The sequence below is a fragment of the Drosophila suzukii genome, chromosome 3, assembly GCF_043229965.1.
Source record: "Drosophila suzukii chromosome 3, CBGP_Dsuzu_IsoJpt1.0, whole genome shotgun sequence".
Lineage (NCBI taxonomy): Eukaryota > Metazoa > Arthropoda > Insecta > Diptera > Drosophilidae > Drosophila > Drosophila suzukii.
The window spans coordinates 68,594,179-68,611,259 of record NC_092082.1 but is presented as its reverse complement, the minus strand read 5'-3'; the positions used below and the strand labels follow the sequence as shown (position 1 = coordinate 68,611,259).

The window sequence follows — 17,081 nt, the reverse complement described above, 5'->3', positions numbered from 1 at the left end:
ACTGCCTCCTGAACTGAACTGCCATATGAACCGCGCTGGCAGCTCTGCTTTCGGTTGGTTTTGTGTGTCACTTTCCGCTCGACTTTCCACTCATATTCCCCCTTTTTGTACTGGGTAGTTGTGAAATGCGGGGTAGCATCCATTTACGAAATTTAATCTAATGTGTCACATTATCTCTATGAGAATTTCTAAATAATTTAAATATAATTATTTCATTTCAATTTTGAGTTTGATATAAAAAAAAATATATAATGAGATATTTAAGTTATACTGTTCATCCAAAGTTCAATTTTATTTAAGCTATTTGATTCATTTCACCATTTTAGAATGATGTAATAATTTGTTATTCTAAATAAATCACATACTCATACTATAAATCACATACTCAAGCTAAGCATGATGAGGGAGTCAAAAAACAAGGTATCATGCTATAGTTTTTGTTTCAGAAAAGCAAGTAATCAGTATCCTATGGTCTGGTTGTATAAAAACAGAGCTATCTCTTTTTTCCCGAGTCTTTCCCAGTGGCTCTCCTATGGATGAACGCTTTGATGCTGTGTGAGACGGCTGTAACCCACTGGAGCTTTATAGGCTAAATAAATACCGCAAGGGGGCGGTGGTGCCGGTGGTGCGGGCGGTGGACGGTGTATGGTGGGTTATATGAGTGAGCCACTGACATCACACTTTTGTGTTGGTTGCCCACGGGCTGGCAACCGTGGCCTCTTCGTGCGTGCGGCTTTAATGGAGCCAAAGTGTACAGATTTTGTTGCCGCAATCTGTGCGTGGCCTGTGCCCTGAGTGTGGGTCACTGGGGGTGTAGATACCCTAGTATGGGAGTTCAGGTGTGTAGGTGAGCAGGTGTACAACTTGATAAGTGTGGCGTACCTGGGCGAAAGTGCATTGCATACTTATAGGTACTTATGCGGCACATTAAGCGGCTGACCTGAATTTTCGGTCGCCTGCTAATGATTTTTGGGGAAACGAAAACCCAAGAAAAAGGAAACTGAAGCAGTCCTTTCAAAAGTGGAAAATGTCGACGGAAAATTTCAAGTAGATAAAATGTGGGACACAAAATGGTTTTTGGCTCAGCAAACAAATCTTCCAAAATGGGAACAAGTCACCAAAAATGCAAAAGCGGCAGAGGGCAAAGTAAGTACTGAGTAAAACTTAGATAAAATAAAAAACTTCATCTTTTCAATTACTTTTACGCAACAAAAGCAAAGAATAATATACATTCACATTTTAGTGACTATTATTTATACTAATTTGGAAATCTGTCTCATTATAAAGGTGCAAGGCATTTTAATTGGACTGAATTTAACACAAACAAGAGCAATTAAATGTAATATTTGTGTTTAAATTTATGTGCAATCCACTCTCAGCCACTGAATAAATGCAAGAGGCTCTTTGACCCCGATTCCCGGCTATTAATATTAATAGATGCCAACACTACAGAGGAATCGCAGCAGCCAAAGGTTGGCATTTCAATCTTCTTCTGGCAGACTGCTGATGATACCATGTTGCACATCATTACGAGCGGTTCGCTGGCAATCAGAAGGGACTCAGAACTCGTTCTATCCTAACTATGCTAATTCCAACTCGCATAACAAACTCGCATGCAGCACTCAAATCACTGACGAGTCTTGTTAGCAGAATCCGCAGACAGTTAACTACGTCGGGCAGAAGGAACCATCTGGGTATTGCAGGGGGAACCTGTTTGGTCCTCGTTCATATTTCCCATGTTGCATGTTCCTGGCAATGGAACAACGATGAAAATTCCTCTCCCTTACATGTACGATTTTTTTACTACCTCGCTTTAAGTTTCCCCTTTCGCCCTTGTGAAAAACTCATGTTTTCTCAGTGTACAACGCTGCGTATGTGTAATATAACCATGTGTTAGCCGGTCATAATGAATGGAAGCTGGCTGGCAACTCATTACTGGCCAGCTGCCTGTGAGCAGGGACCACTACGAACTTTTTGGCAAATGTTCAGAAAGTCTCAAACAAGTGTAGAATTTTTGTGGAATTTTTCCAAGGGAAAAACGCTAGCATTGATATTAAATTTTAAAGCTTGTGAGTTAGGGTTTTTGGTTGGTTTTCGCCAGTGATAGAAATCTACACAAAACAAACAAATTAGTTGACTCGATGCTAGCAACATGCCATCAACAACTTTCAACTGATTAGCTACCCTAGTAGTCTGGCTTACAAAAAAGGAGGGGAAAGCCACAAAAAGCAAAGGCCATAAATAATTGCAACTAATTTTGGGACAAGTTTTTCGCACAACTGTCACAGAGCTGCAGAGCTGAAGAAGGGCGTCGGAAAAGCGTGCTACGGAAAAACTAATAATGCCAATGACACACTGACATGTCCCACACACACATACACACACATTCACTGTCCTGCTGTTCGCACACATGACACATAATCACATAAAAGTAATGAACTCTACACATAAAGCGGTTGCCTGACTGACTGAGCTTTGCTCCGAGAGCTGAAAGGGTCCTTCATCTCATAATGGTGCCACTAAAAGTCTGCGTTCTCCCTCTCTGTTTGTATATCCATCTCTTTCACTGTCCCTGTCTCTGTCTCTGTCAAGCGGAGCTGAAGCGTAAATGCAACATACAACATACAACACACGACTTTAGTGCTGCAGAAAGGGCCAAGGAAATGGCTGGCAAAGCAGAAACATGAACAGGGACCGACCAGAAGGCATCAGCCAACCAGACCAAAAAAATGTTAGCAAAAAGAAAGCCAGGCGAAACCGGGAAAAGCTGGCATACTCATCTTCGTCCGCACGGACTTTGTCATCTCCTGTTCGGGGCGATGAAAAACGGCTGGGAAAAAGTGTCCAAAAAGGAACTGGGAAAAATTAAACTACACTGGTCGGCATATGTATTTTGACAAAATAAAAGTTAAGTATACTCATAACTTGAATTTACTTCTTGTAAACTATAGGCATCAATGGAAAGGTAATTTCAATGCCGTTTGAATGATACAATACATTTCTTTACCCATTCAGTACTTATTGAAAAGGACGAATTTGTGTAAATCAACTTTGAAATTTTTAAAAAAAACTTTTTTCCTCGTCTTGAAAACTTAAATTTTTTGATGCAAAAAGTTTCTTCAAACAAAAATAATAGTAACTGCAAAAAGAATTTTTCAAATATCATTTTGCTTATATTTTTTATGATTTTTTGAAGGTGACAATGTCGGAAAAAATTTGTATGAAAAAGACAAAAATATGGCTCAAATGCCTGTTTTTAAGCATTTTCAAAAATTCATAAAAAATATAAGAAAAATGATTTTTGAAAAATTCTTTTTGCAGTTACTATTATTTTTGTTTGAAGAAACTTTTTGCATCAAAAAATTTAAGTTTTCAAGACGAGGAAAAAAGTTTTTTTTTAAAATTTCAAAGTTGATTTACACAAATTCGTCCTTTTCAATAAGTACTGAATGGGTAAAGAAATGTATTGTATCATTCAAACGGCATTGAAATTACCTTTCCATTGATGCCTATAGTTTACAAGAAGTAAATTCAAGTTATGAGTATACTTAACTTTTATTTTGTCAAAATACATATGCCGACCAGTGTACGCAGATCTAGATAAACGAAGTCACGATACGCTTTGAGTTAACTGGGAAATTGGAATCAGGGAGCTCCATAAATAAAAAGATAGAAAATGGAGTCGAGAGATAATATGGATATAGTCTATAATCAATTCAGAATATTCATAGAATATTGATTCAAAAGATAATAAGGTTATCGCCTATAGTCGATTCATGATATTCATATCACTAGTTCTTTAAAAATAACTTTTAAACAGAATTTAAGGTGTCAAAAAGTATGCTATGAATTATAAATCGCTATCTTGCTAGATGAATTCACTATACATCTGAGTTTAAAATTGTTGCATACTTTTGGACACCTTCTGACAAATATGTTTATACGTTGTCCTTGATACATTATTAAAATATACCTGACTAGAGCAACGAGCTAAGAAGTTCAAAACTTCCAAGGCAACCCCTAAATATCCAGTGAAATATTTAAAGTTGACTAAAAAATTCCAAAAACTTTTTGGCCATCAATCACCAAACTATTTCTTAACTGAAATTCCCCATCGAATTCATTAGAAGGATAGAGTATGTTGAAAAAATTTCAACAGCTCTGAGCGAGCAACTAACGCTTTATTAGTATGTATGGTCACATGTCAGTGACGTCGTCATGTTGTGGCCAGCGGTTTTAGCTCCTGCTGCTCCACTTCCACATCCTCATCCCTGTGCATCCTGCATCCTGACAGCCATACCCAAAACCCCACCCCCTCTCCATTCGCTTCCTTGTGATGTGGCCATGTCATTGCCTCGGCGTGCTGATAAAAATTTTTAACAAACTTTGAGTTAACGACAGCACCACTTTCCCGAGTTTGAGTGTGTGTGTTGGCCGTTATCCTCCAACCCTACGAGCAGTTTGAAAAATGGCCAAACACTATTAGCTTTCTGTCGGAAAGCAGCAGCAGCCACATACAAAATAAAAACGTGAAAGCAATACAACGTCTAAAATATTAGTTGCAACATTTTTCGTGTCATAAAAGTTTATTTTGTTGGCAACCAGAGAAGCCAACACAGAATAGTAGAAAATATAAAAATATATATGAAAAGCAAAAAATGAAATCACCAAGGTCATATCTTTAATACAGATTTATGGTGACGGAACACTAAATGACATTTCCTACCACAAAAAGGGAGAATATAACAGACGGTGTGGAAAAATTGTAATTTATTCTAAGCAAACTAAACCTCAACCTCTAACTTTGTATGCCAACTCGCTCAGATTTCATTTAATCAAACCCTGCCGCTTCCCTATCAAGTCAATGTTTACCTTTAATATCCGCTTGGCAAATCGAATTCCTCCTTTTTCCCCCAAAACAACAATTGTGGAGAGACAATACCTCGGACTTTGTGAGCTTTTCTTCCCCCCATCACCCATCACTGTTTTGTTTGTTTCTTTTTTCAATTTTCCACACAATCGAGCACGAGACAAAGACAATGCCAACACATGGAAACTATGTGGCAACTATTCCACAGCTGTCACCCCTGGAAAGCGGAAAAACTGGAACGGCGGACTCCCAAATTCTGTTGCCATAAATAAGGAGACTTTTCAACACATTAAACACAATAAATCCTAAACAAACGGAAAAAAAAGTAGCGAAAACGCGTCTGCTAAAAACAGTTCGTTGACAAATGTCAACACAGATTGACAAAGGAAAACGGGCAGTGGGCGGTGGGTGGTGGTGATGGGTTTTAGGTGGCCCCTCCAGGAAAATGCATCAAAGCATCAGAGAGTAATTGAGTGGCGATTGTTGTTGCTGCCGAGACAAAGCCGCAACACATTCGCCGGCATTAGCGGGAATTGCAATTATCCTCGTGCCTTCTGTGCAACTGCAGTTCCAGCTCTCTCTGACAAAAGCCCAAAGTAGGCAGCGAAAACGATTTACAGTGGGGCTTCTATAAAGTGAACTGGTATTTGGTACACCTACAGAAATATTCAAGCACCTACAAATTACACAACCCATTAAATGTTCATCTCGAGTTGTCCAAAAGCAATCCTTTCTTAATTTGCATTTTAAACCCAAAAAAATACTTGAAACAAATATTGGCAAACTTTTTAAAATGATATAATGGCAATAAAAATTTAATAAAACAAATAATAAATACTTAAAAGGTAATATTAATATAGTAATATACAGTCTTGCGATATTTTTGGTTAAAACAAATGTCAGTGCCCTAAAAACTGCAAAACTAAAAAAAAAAAAATTTTTTTTTAATTTTAGATGGATATAAAATAAGTGTTTTTATTAGTATTTTTAAGAATTTTGCTAACATAAAATATGGGTGGACTATAAAAAATGTAAAAGTTAACATATAGAAATGAAATTTGTACATCAACTAAGAATTGAATTTACATTTACAACCTACACCGAAATTCTTCTTAGGTAAGCTTCACAGTACAAAGCCACTCTAATCTGGAATTATGACGGGTAGTTAGAGAGCAGGCCTTTCCATCTGGTATTTGTCTCGCCCCCTCTCTAAACACACTCGACCGCCATTTTGACTTTGATGCAGTGCACTCGGGAAAAGTCAAGTTTTTCTTTCTCGCTCTCCCTCTGTTTGTCTTGCTCTCTCTTTCCCTACTTTCTTCCTGCCTGCCTACTAATATTACTTAAAGTGTCAACATTGCACCGACTTAAAGCGCTCTAAATCCCTGATCGAGAAATAGGATAAAGATGGAGACCCAGTGAAAGTTGGTCTTAAGTGAAATTGACATTTAGGCCGTAAATTGCACATCGATGCAAATTGTGCTTCCTCTTGTTACGAGCTTTTCATTCAATTGAATTCAACTCTTGTCATCATGCAACCCAATTTTCAGGACATAAACCCGCCCCTTAGCCTCGTTTTATATTCCTGACTCCTGTTCACATGTGACTGGATGGAAAACATGCAAGGAAGCAATTTCTTTTCCTCCCATTTTCCATTTTCTTTTCGTTATTTTTCTTTTGTTCCGTCCCTGGCTTGCACAATTCAATTTGGCAAAAATGTAATCGATGCTAAGATGTGCAACGAAAACAAGTCATGGAAAATATAAGGTTCCGTTTTCCCTCATGTGAAAAGCGGTGGGCGTGGCGTTTGAATGCAAAATAGCAGTTTGTCGTGTTTTTTGGGGAGTAGAAAATTAAATTTCACCAAATGTCATGTCACCATTGCCATAGAATATTTTATTTTTAAGGATGGTGAATAATAGATAAGAGTATTTAAAAAATATAAAATTTATGAGTAAACTTAAGTAAACTATATATTTCAATGATTAATAAGTAAGGTGTTTTATTATTCAAGGCCTTTAAGTTTCAGTACACTTTATATATATGTTTGATTCGTTTTTATGGCATAATATTTGCCTGAAAAACATATTTTTAAAGGTATTTTCCTCAGAGAGGAATCTGCTTACAGAGAGTTTCTGCTTTCCAGTTCTGACTTCATAAATTTCCCAGGAACATTTCTCTTAATTATAGTGCAGACACGTGCACACATCATTAACATCCTGCCAAGAGAGACCGAGTGCCCAAAAGGAATGCCAGTGGAACCTTGTTTTTTCCCCGAATTCAATTGCAATCAATCAAAACCAATGCGATATACATATATTTTTCTGGTATAAAGATATGTGAGCACCTTTCACCGCACTTAATGGCGGTTCCATTCAAATATGCGAAATTCGAGAACCGCAAACGAGTTGCGGTCTTTTGCACTTTTAAAATGGGCGGCAGGGGCGTGGCAGAGGTAACATTAAAATAATTGCTTGCAATTTGATTTCATCAACCGCACAGGAGCGTGAGCCAACGAAGTTACAGCATTAAAACAGAAGCTCTGATCTCGACTCCCATTGTCTGTCGGCTGAATATTCGCATTAATGAAGCTGCCATTCAAACAAACAATCGCTGGAGGAAGCACAAAAAAAGTGGAGGGAAAATCTGCTGAATTTGAGGAAAGTGCAGGGCCATTCAATACAAAATTGAGCTGTTGCATATGCTCAAAAAGCGAGTTTGGGGTGGCTGAACAAATTGCGAAAAACGGCGAATGCATTTCGTTTACTGCGAGCAGTTTTTCAGATTTTTTCGCCACCCCATCCCCACATCCCCATCCCATTTTTCACCATTTTCCCCACCTTTGTTGTATCCATTTTCCGACGGCATTTGCATAGCACTCGTCCTTACCTCCCGGCAGAACCTCAATTTTCTTGCAGCAATTTCCATTGCAGCCATGTTAACCCAGTTGCACCTGAAAAACGCCCCGAAGTTTGTTAGTTTGTTTGCCGGCAATGCTGCGATGCTGCGCTGCTGCCAGAGAAAATATGTCAAAAATCAGCAGGGAAAAAATGGAAAAGACAAGGATCTGCCTTCGATTGCCTGCAGCCTCCACAAAAAAAGAGATGGGAGAGGAAAGATAGCTACGCATATGCACTTTGTTGTGTATTGCATATGACGCCCTGTCAGAGGCGCCTGAAAGTATGCAAACAGTCTCGTTTCGTCTCCTGTCGGCTTAGATCTCTCCGCTTTGTTTTCACAAAAAAATAAAAAAGTATCAAAAGAGAGCCAGACAAAAAATGAAATTGTAAACATCGCCCTGGTATTTTTGATAGTTTCCTTTTAAACCCAATTTAGGCTGAAGTTAATCTCAGCTAAATCTATGAATTGCTCTTTGATATAAAGGGCTATTTAAAAAAGTCAGAGTATTATAAAGCATTTAATATTACAACTAAATGTTAAGGTATTTATGTATAGATATACATTTTAAGTTTTTAGATCTTTTCAAAATACATCTAGTTCCATTATATGATGTTCCCAAAAATGGTATTATTTCTATAGAGCTTTTTATAACTCCGAGTTTTTAGGAAAACAGGATATCTAATTCCATAAAATAGAATAAATAAATGTGAAATTCTTTTTTAAAATTGAAAATACATTTTCTGCATAATTTCAAACTCTTATCACCTTGCCCCACAGCAATTAAAATGAAATTGGCGCAATTTTTAAAATTTAATTTACACTTTTCTCCGGGGAACGAAAAAGTTGATTCAATTTCACTTGATTAAGCCCCCGGCTTTTCGGCGACTTAACGCTGTTGCCGTCTCTTTTCATCCACCACATTCCCTCTCTTTCTTTCTTCTTGGACTGCATTCCGCTGTCCTTTTCGGGCCGTAAGTAATGAAGTGCTTTAAATATTAAAACCAATTTACGCGACAACATACGCGTGTTATGACGCTTGTTACCAGGACTTTTGTTGGCCACTGTTTTTCTTGTTGGCGAGCAACCAAAAAGGGAAGCAGCTGACATATTTCCATGGCCCATAGCCCTTAGTCCAGGGTCCATGGTCCATGGTTCGGTGTCCTCGTACAGGACCTGTGTCCTGGTAAACTTTTGCAATTAATCAAGATAGGCCGGCCGTCGGAATGAACATCGCAATTTACATGGCTCCAACATATGGCCGACTCTCTTTCTCCCTCACGCAAAACCATTGCCCACTCCTTTCCGCCCTCCTGCCACGCCCCCTCTCCTGGGAAATCCCAAGGTGTGTGTGTGTATTTGTGTGGGCGACAAAGATTAATAATAATAACTGCGACTAGCCCAGCGGTTGGTCAGCAAGTGGCATAATCATGATTTATGACATGCAATTAATAAGCGACATGGTCAAGGGGGGCGGCAGCAGCCAGGGGGCGTGGCCGTGCGGCAAACAAGGCGTTGAGCCTCCAATTGAAAGCTGTTGACAATGGCATTCCCTACAAGCCACCCACAAGTCCATTTTGTCACCTGAGCACCGCGTTTTCAGCTCCCCACAATTGCAATTATTTTAAGCACGCACTTTGATGGTTGCCTTTGCGGTTTTTAATCAAATAGTGCAAAAAGTACACTATCCAGCAGGTCAATCAGCGATTAATTTACCATTAGGGGGAAATTAATAATAGATTTTTTAGAGCAGAGGTGTTAGTTAATATTTTCATTTAAATCACAATTTTTTTTTCCTTGCCTATAAAAAAGAATCCTTTTTTTCTGTATAAATATTACAAATTGTTTGGTATGTGCATTTAGCATATAACCATTTATAATATATACACAGAAAAAATTCTGACGTTCTCACCTGAGTTGAAAATGTTCTTAAAAATAGAACGGCATTTTTGAAGTTGAAAATATTTTCACTTGGCTAGAATCAAGTTGAATTGGCGGTATTTACATTGTATATCTCAACAAATAAACTATTAGTCCAGGCAGTAGTGTATACTTATCAAAAAGTTGATAAATAAACTCAATTTAACTTTTCTCTTCTCTTACACGGTTTTCAAGAACGAATGTTCTCAATTCAAGAACAATGTACTTAGATAATTCTCTCTGTATATAAAGGGATTTTCTCAACTCAACCAACTAACATTTAAATATAAAAAAGGAGAGCTTATTTTCCACTCTCCCACTCATTTTATTCAATCGACATTGTTGAACCCGTACAAATTGGCTTATCGCCAACCATGTTGTCCAGTGTAATTAACCGCAATGTCCGTTATAGTAATTAAAAAGTTATTTTTTGGGTTTTCACGCCTCTGCAAACAATGCAGGCCCACTCACACAAACAAACGCCCACAGAGCCACGGAAATAAATGCGCACAATAAACACTAAAGGCCACAAAATTGCATTTGTTAATTGCAGCGAGGCCAAAAGTGAATTCCGTGTCCCTGCGAGGGAGTCCTTTCTGGTATTATAATACCCGTAGCGCCGGTTCGCTTTTGTTGCGCGCGAAGCTAATTAAAATAAATGTCATTTGGACCATGGCTGTCAATAGTCGAATGGCCAAATGCTGTTGGCCCTGTGGACATCGCGTTGATTTTGCACTTCATTTGCTAAACAAAATTGTGGAAATTGTGCAGGGGGTTTTCGGGGGGGAAACGCTGGGTGGGCGTACTGTTGCAGAAATAATTACTTTGTAATGCAAATTGTAAATTGTGAATTGTTGCCTGTGTGTGTGTGAGTGTGCAGCAGTGGAAATGCAATTACTTCAGTCCTGTGTAATTGTTTGCAATTGCATTATGAGTAGCATACTTTTCGGCAGCACTGTGTGTGAGTGTCTGTTTCATGGATGACATTAAACTTTTATTGTTTGCGTTTTGTGCTGGAAAAACACAAATAGTAGTGCAATGTGCCTAACTGAAATAAACAGGCGAGCTTCGGGCTGTACAATTGTTTACCCGAAAAGTGTCTCACATAAATGCAATTTATTCCCCTCTGGAATTTTACAGAAAAGCAGACAATTTGCATTCATTTTTAATTGGCCACTTCTAGTTAAGTTATGCAACAGGAATTTCTTTAAATAATTGGCATGTATGTAGTAAAAGAATTGAGACAGAATTATTATTTTGTTATTTCAGATGCCTTCTATTGTCAGAAATAGCTAATAAAGGTGTCTAAAAGCAGGCAAGAATATTTTTAAAATTCCAAAATAACATGGAATAATTGCGTATTCATTTTCGTAGCATACTTGTAGGCACTTTGGAAAAGGGTGATTAAGTTCTAGTTATTGGTGTCTAAAGGTGTCTAAAAGTAGCCAAAAATATTTTTATAATACGAAATTCCGATGGAAAATTGTCCAATTAATTTTCATAGCATACATTTACATTTACATTTACATTTAGGCACTTCTTAAAGATTTCCATGGCTAAATCGTACGTTTTACCTCAAAAATATTGATTTTGAAAAGCAATTCCCTACATTTCATCAAAGCACTGTGCTTGACACATTGTCTGCTTTGTTCGGCGAACTCATCAGGGGAGTTATATGTATAAACTCGAATTTGCCAGTTCATGCTTCCCCGAGGAACCCGGGGACTCAAACACGTTCACACATAAACATTTACATTCGCACACCTCTCGCCAGACCGCATAAATTTAAATTAGGCCCGAAACCCAGAAAAGGCAATGAGCGATAAGCCCGGGCCGAGATCTTCGTGCCAGACAAAACCCACAATTAGAACTAGTTCCCATTTGTCATTAGCAATATTGTTTTAGGCGAACATCAGGACACCAAGTCCTGTACGAAAAGGTGTTATTAAGACGGCAGGCATTTCCGCCTGAGTCTCGCATGGGATCTGATTTATTTAGCATATCAACCGGCAGAATGGGAGGCCATGGGCCATGATATGCCCTCTGATTATCTACATTTGGGAATTTCCCCGACTCGTCGTCTCACATGATTACTCCTACATCACCACAGCTTGTGTGCGTGTGTGTCAAGTTTTATGGCCTCTGTGCCACCAAGAAATTCTTGATTAAAATTTCAATTTCAGCCGGCCCGAGATTAGTTTACTTGCTAAAGCAAAATGACTTTGTAGTTTATTAAAATTAATTGGCTCTGAGCAAATTTGGTGAAAATTGATGGAAATTGATCCACGCCCCCACTCTCTCGTAAGTTTAACTTTCTGGGTCATTAACTGATTTGATGGCTTTTAGCCGCAAAGAGCCCAAGAACGAACGACTTTTGGGCAGCCGGAGATAAGCGCATTGACCCGGTCTTGGTCATTTCGATGATGATGAATTATGTAAGGCAATAAAACCGTGTCTGATGTACATGTGAGTTAATGGCCGGGTCAGATGGGTGTGGTGTTTTTAAAATTGATTCGAAAACATGCTTGACTTACTCATTAAATTGCGATTACTTTGCGAGTACATACCTGCAAGAGAAACAAGGATTTAAAATTAGTTAGAAATAAATATAGGAGGAGGCATTTTTAAAGTAAGTGGGGGTATACAATACACTTGCTGCTGACATAGTAATTTGTTTTTATGATTTTTTAAAGTTGTCTTCCCTAAAATCATTATGAACTGTTTAAGAACGAACTTCCATAATAATCTTCAAGAATCACTCATAAAACTGAGCTCAAAATCATATGTTAAGCCATTCTTGCTCAACTGACTTATACGTTTCAGACTATCGATAAAGTCGATTACCAAAAAGATTTTAAATATTTATAAAACCACTCTTTTTCTTTTTATTCCAAAGTAAGAAATACCAATTTTCTTAACTTAAACAACCAAACTCATGAAACTGAACTCAATAAATATATACTTATGTTTACCTGACTCAACCGATCCTGGCTATCGATTATATCGATGAACAACCGCATGCGATCGTCGAGTATCTGGAAGCCGTTTCTGGGCTGCAGGAGCAGATTCTGAACCGCTTCTCGGATACTTCCGGGGGTTGTGCTGCAAGAACTGCTGTCATCGCTGGCGAAACCGTTCTGCAACTGTTGCTGCTGCTGATGATGTTGCTGGTGTGGCAGTTGCTGCTGCTGATGTGTCTGATGTTGCTGCTGCAACTTCAGTTGCAACGAGTGCTGTCGCAGGGCCTCCGAGCACTTGCGCAAATAGTCGTAGGAACCTTTCGATTTGTACTTATCGGCCATGGCCTGAAAACTATCCAGAATCTCATTGAAGTCGGTGATCATGGGCGCCGTCGAGGGTGTCGTGGTGGCGCTCGAGGGCGTGGTCACCGATCCCAGCGAGCTGTTCGACTTGCTCATCACCATCTGCTGCAGTTTCGGGGAGGTGCTATATGGCGAAGTGGTTATAACCCGCAGTTCTGTGGTTAGCGAACTATTTCCATTGGCAGCTAGATTTTTTAGACTATTACTGCTAGCCGAACTGGGAACTGCCTTGCTGGGACTCAGGGCCTGCAGATCCTCGCTCATGAGTCGCAGATTGTCGGAGATCTGGTGGAAACTCTCGGAGGTCACCAGCGAATGTTCTCTTTGCTCCAGTTTGCCATTACTGCTGCCGGGTATAATGCTACTCTTGGGTCTTCGACGAGTGGGTATGCCATTGGTTTGGCTATTAGCTACTCCTACTCCTGCGGGAGTGGCACCACCTGCTCCTCCACCTGGCGTTCCCGAGGTCACATCTGGCATTGTCAAGGGTTTCGAGATGAAGGAGTCCAGCGTCTGGGAGCTCGTCATCTTTGGTTTGTCCACATTTTCAGGTATTTTATTGGCGCGTATTGCATCAAGAAATTGTCTCAGTTGATCCGAGGGCGTGGGTGTGGCCTCTGGTTCCGCTTTGGTAGTTGTTATAGAAGGCTGATCCGTTGAAACACTCCTTTTTAAGGTCGATGTGGCAGTGGGTTTCAGCACATCCTCGGGCATGTGTTGCTGGTACTCCTGTCGCATGCTGCTCCTTATGTTGTCCAGAAAGAGTCGCAATTGATTGGAGGGCGTTTGGGCCTCATTGGCCTGACTGGTGGAGAGCGAGGCCAGCGATTTGCTGACAATCTCCGGGGAAATCATATTTGGCTGGAAGTTGTTATTTCCGTTGCCGGTGGCATTACTATTATTGCAGGTTGTCGGCGTGAGCAGGTTGAGATTCGTCTGACTTTGCTTGGCCAGCTGCTGTTGTCTTTTGAGCTCGGAAAGTAACTTGGCTTGTTCCGAGTACTTTCGCACACTTTCGGTTATGGTTCTTAGTTGTTCGGAGTAGGCCCTCAACTGGTGTTCCAAGTAGGCCTGATCTGGTGCTGGTGCCGCATAGCTCATGGGTCGGGATTGCTCTGTTTTAGTGCCATTTTCCACCTCTTGACTGCCGTGGAAACTGATGGAATGCCGCATGGTGTTCACCTGACTTCCTGCCGGACTCATTAGCATATTGTCCGCACTGCTACTTTTCTTGGGACTCTTTTGGCGGCTTAGGGTTCCGTTGTTGTTGCCGTTGCCATTGGGAAAACGTCTTAGGGGTATGGGTGGTGCTTCTGTGGTTAGGCCACCATTGAAACGATCCAGGCTCCTGGGTCTCTGATGGGTTCCATTGCCATTGATTTGGCCATTTAAGCCGGTCTGTTGCTGCTGTTGCTGCTGCTGCTGCATTGGTGGCCTGGGCGTGCTCTGCGATCTGCGTGGAACCACTGGAGCCACATTGGGTTTCCGGTGCAATGGAACTGGAGGAGCAGGTTGTCCATTGGTTGGACTCTGCCTGTACTGCTGGAATAATGCCGCATACAGAGTCTCCTTGTCGCCGCCATTGGTTGTTGCTGCTGTGACGGCATTGCGCAACTGTTGCTGCTGCCGCGAAAGCTGCAACAATCGTTGCTGCTGCTGGGCATTGTAGTCCACAAAACTTGAGGCTGGTGCCCCGCCCACGGCGATACTATGAGGACGTTGCTTCAATCCGCGCAATCGCGAAGGTTCCGCATATTCGGGCATCTCATAGTTGCCAGAACTTGCAGATGTTGCAGGCGGCACATTAGATATTGCTGCCGGCACAGCACTGGGTAATGGTGCAACTTCCGTGGGTGATGGACTATTCAAGAAGGGATTGTTGCCCTTCAGAGCGATCGGCTGGGCGGCTCCCGGCAGTCCGGAACTGGGCAACATGCTGGTCAATTGCGGCGGCGGACCCGGGGAACTTTGCAACGCCTGTTGCTGCTGCTGCTGGGTGGTGCTACCTGGATACAATAGCGATTCGCTGATGTGCAGGTCAAGTTCGTGGGCGTTGGGCTTCGCGTAAATGGGATTTGTGCGTGCGGGGGGCGTGGCAGCCGCTGGATATCCGGTAATTCGAAAACCATTCATATTGCTCGTTGGCTGCTGTTGTTGCTGCTGCTGCTGTTGGTGTTGCTGCTGGTGATTCTGGTGTTGCTGCTGCTGCTGCTGCGCAATCTTGGCCGTTATTGTCGTGGTCATGGCGCATTTGTTTCCTTTGACCCGGCCATGAACTGTTCGTTAGCCAATCAAACCATCAATCAATCAATCACATCGATGGCTGTATTTGTATTCGCTTTTTTGACATTCAATTTAATTGCACTACAAGGTGCAATTAGTGAAGATATATATTTCAAATATACTGTACGCGTAAGGAAAATTAATTATTTGCACATATCAAACAAAAACGTTTATAATTATAGTTTCATAGTTGTGTTGTAATTTTAACTGCCTTTTTTGTTTTATATTTTTTTATGCACTTTATTTATTTATGATTAAAATATTTAATGTTCAAAGTAAACGATCATAAATTGTGGAAAGTGTAATAAATTTCTTCCTTTGAGTTAACCCCAGTTCGGTACCATTTGTCATGTCAACCCATTATCCAGCAAATAATGCCATTGAATAAATACAGAATACATTATGCAAATAGGATCGACATGGACTCAAGGCCGTAATATATTTTACATGATAATAATAAGCCAGCAATTTGTTCAATACAAATGCCGAAGGATTTGCATTGTACAAATGCAAATTTCCATTTCGAATTAGCCAAGTCAAATATCAACAAGACTACCTGAGGGCAGAAAAGCGACTGAAATTCAACAGAATTTTCCCCAAGTTGACCAAGAATTTGCCAACGGAAAATGTTGGAAAACTTAAGTCTTAGTTGCTGCGGTTGCTTTGAACAAAACTATTTACAACAATGTGTGTGTGAAAAGGTCACTTCCTAACCCTTTTCCCGCTTTTCCCTCCCCCTTTTCCCCTTTCCCCATCGAAGTGTCAACAGCAGGAAAAACAATGGAATGGAAAACATTTACACGCTTTAGAGCGTAAATACGCCATAAAGGGAAATGAGCGACGACAATGATATTGGGGAAGGGGAGTGCGGTATGTGTGGCTTAGAACTCGGCACAAACATAAATATTTAATAAAAAATGCGCATAAATTATAAAACACAAATTCGAGCTGAAATAAGAAAAGCCGGGCAAATGAATGCGGCCGAAGGGAAAATGGCCGGGAAAGCGGAAAGGATGGCTGAAACAAGCCATGAGGGAAATACGCGCGAACATGTAACAAAATGCACATATGAATACGGAGATAAAGCGAGATGGGGCTATTGGTGGAGTGAGACAGCAGAAGTGAGTTACATGTGCCGAGTGGGTAGATTATTTTACGTGGTGACTGTATTTGCACTGGCCGAAATCTGAAAAGTTTAACCTCAACCTGGGGCTCCAAGGAATTCCTGGAATTTATTTTAATACAAAGATGGAACAAAAGTTAGTCATCCGTAAACATTTTAGTTAAGTAATATTTTTGTAGAAAATATCAATAATATATTTTATACGCATATGAACTAAAGGAATTCCGGGAATTTATTATTGTACACATATTAAAAAAATATATACTACTCATTCACAAGCAATTGTTTGCCATTTTTTAAAAAATTATTTACATTGAAAGTCGAATAATGTTAAGTATAGGACTTTGTAATAAAACAAACCAATCTGTTTATTCACCCCCTATTTACTAATGAAAATTAAATAGTGAGAGCCACTTAATTTCTAGCTGGCATTATATATCAATTTTGCAAAGCCTAATGCAATTTAGGGCAACTAAGTAAACATTGGTCAAGCCAAAGGCAAACACTCATGTCACCTGCAGAACTCTACAAATATCAATCAATTAAAATCAAACGGTAATTTAACAATTATTCCATCGATAACCTGTCATTGATGCCTCCATTAACATGCCCCACTAGCCAGGAGGTATTTTGTAATTTAGTGCAAATTAATTTGCTAATGTGC

The 17,081-nt window shown here is 40.1% G+C and overlaps 1 protein-coding gene across 20 annotated transcripts in view; it reads right to left on the bottom strand.

Moving 5' to 3' along the window:
- Dys (Dystrophin) overlaps positions 1-17,081 on the bottom strand; it is a 151,278-nt gene that overhangs the window by 62,575 nt on the left and 71,622 nt on the right. For 2 of the 20 annotated variants that reach the window (XM_065866420.2, XM_065866419.2), the window contains exon 1: positions 12,661-15,270. The exons of the other annotated variants lie outside the window; for them this stretch is intronic. In XM_065866420.2, the coding sequence (XP_065722492.2) occupies positions 12,661-15,255 (2,595 nt within the window). In that variant the 5' untranslated portion in view covers positions 15,256-15,270. Of the gene's footprint in view, positions 1-12,660; positions 15,271-17,081 lie in introns of those variants that run through there. 20 annotated transcript variants of the gene reach the window in all.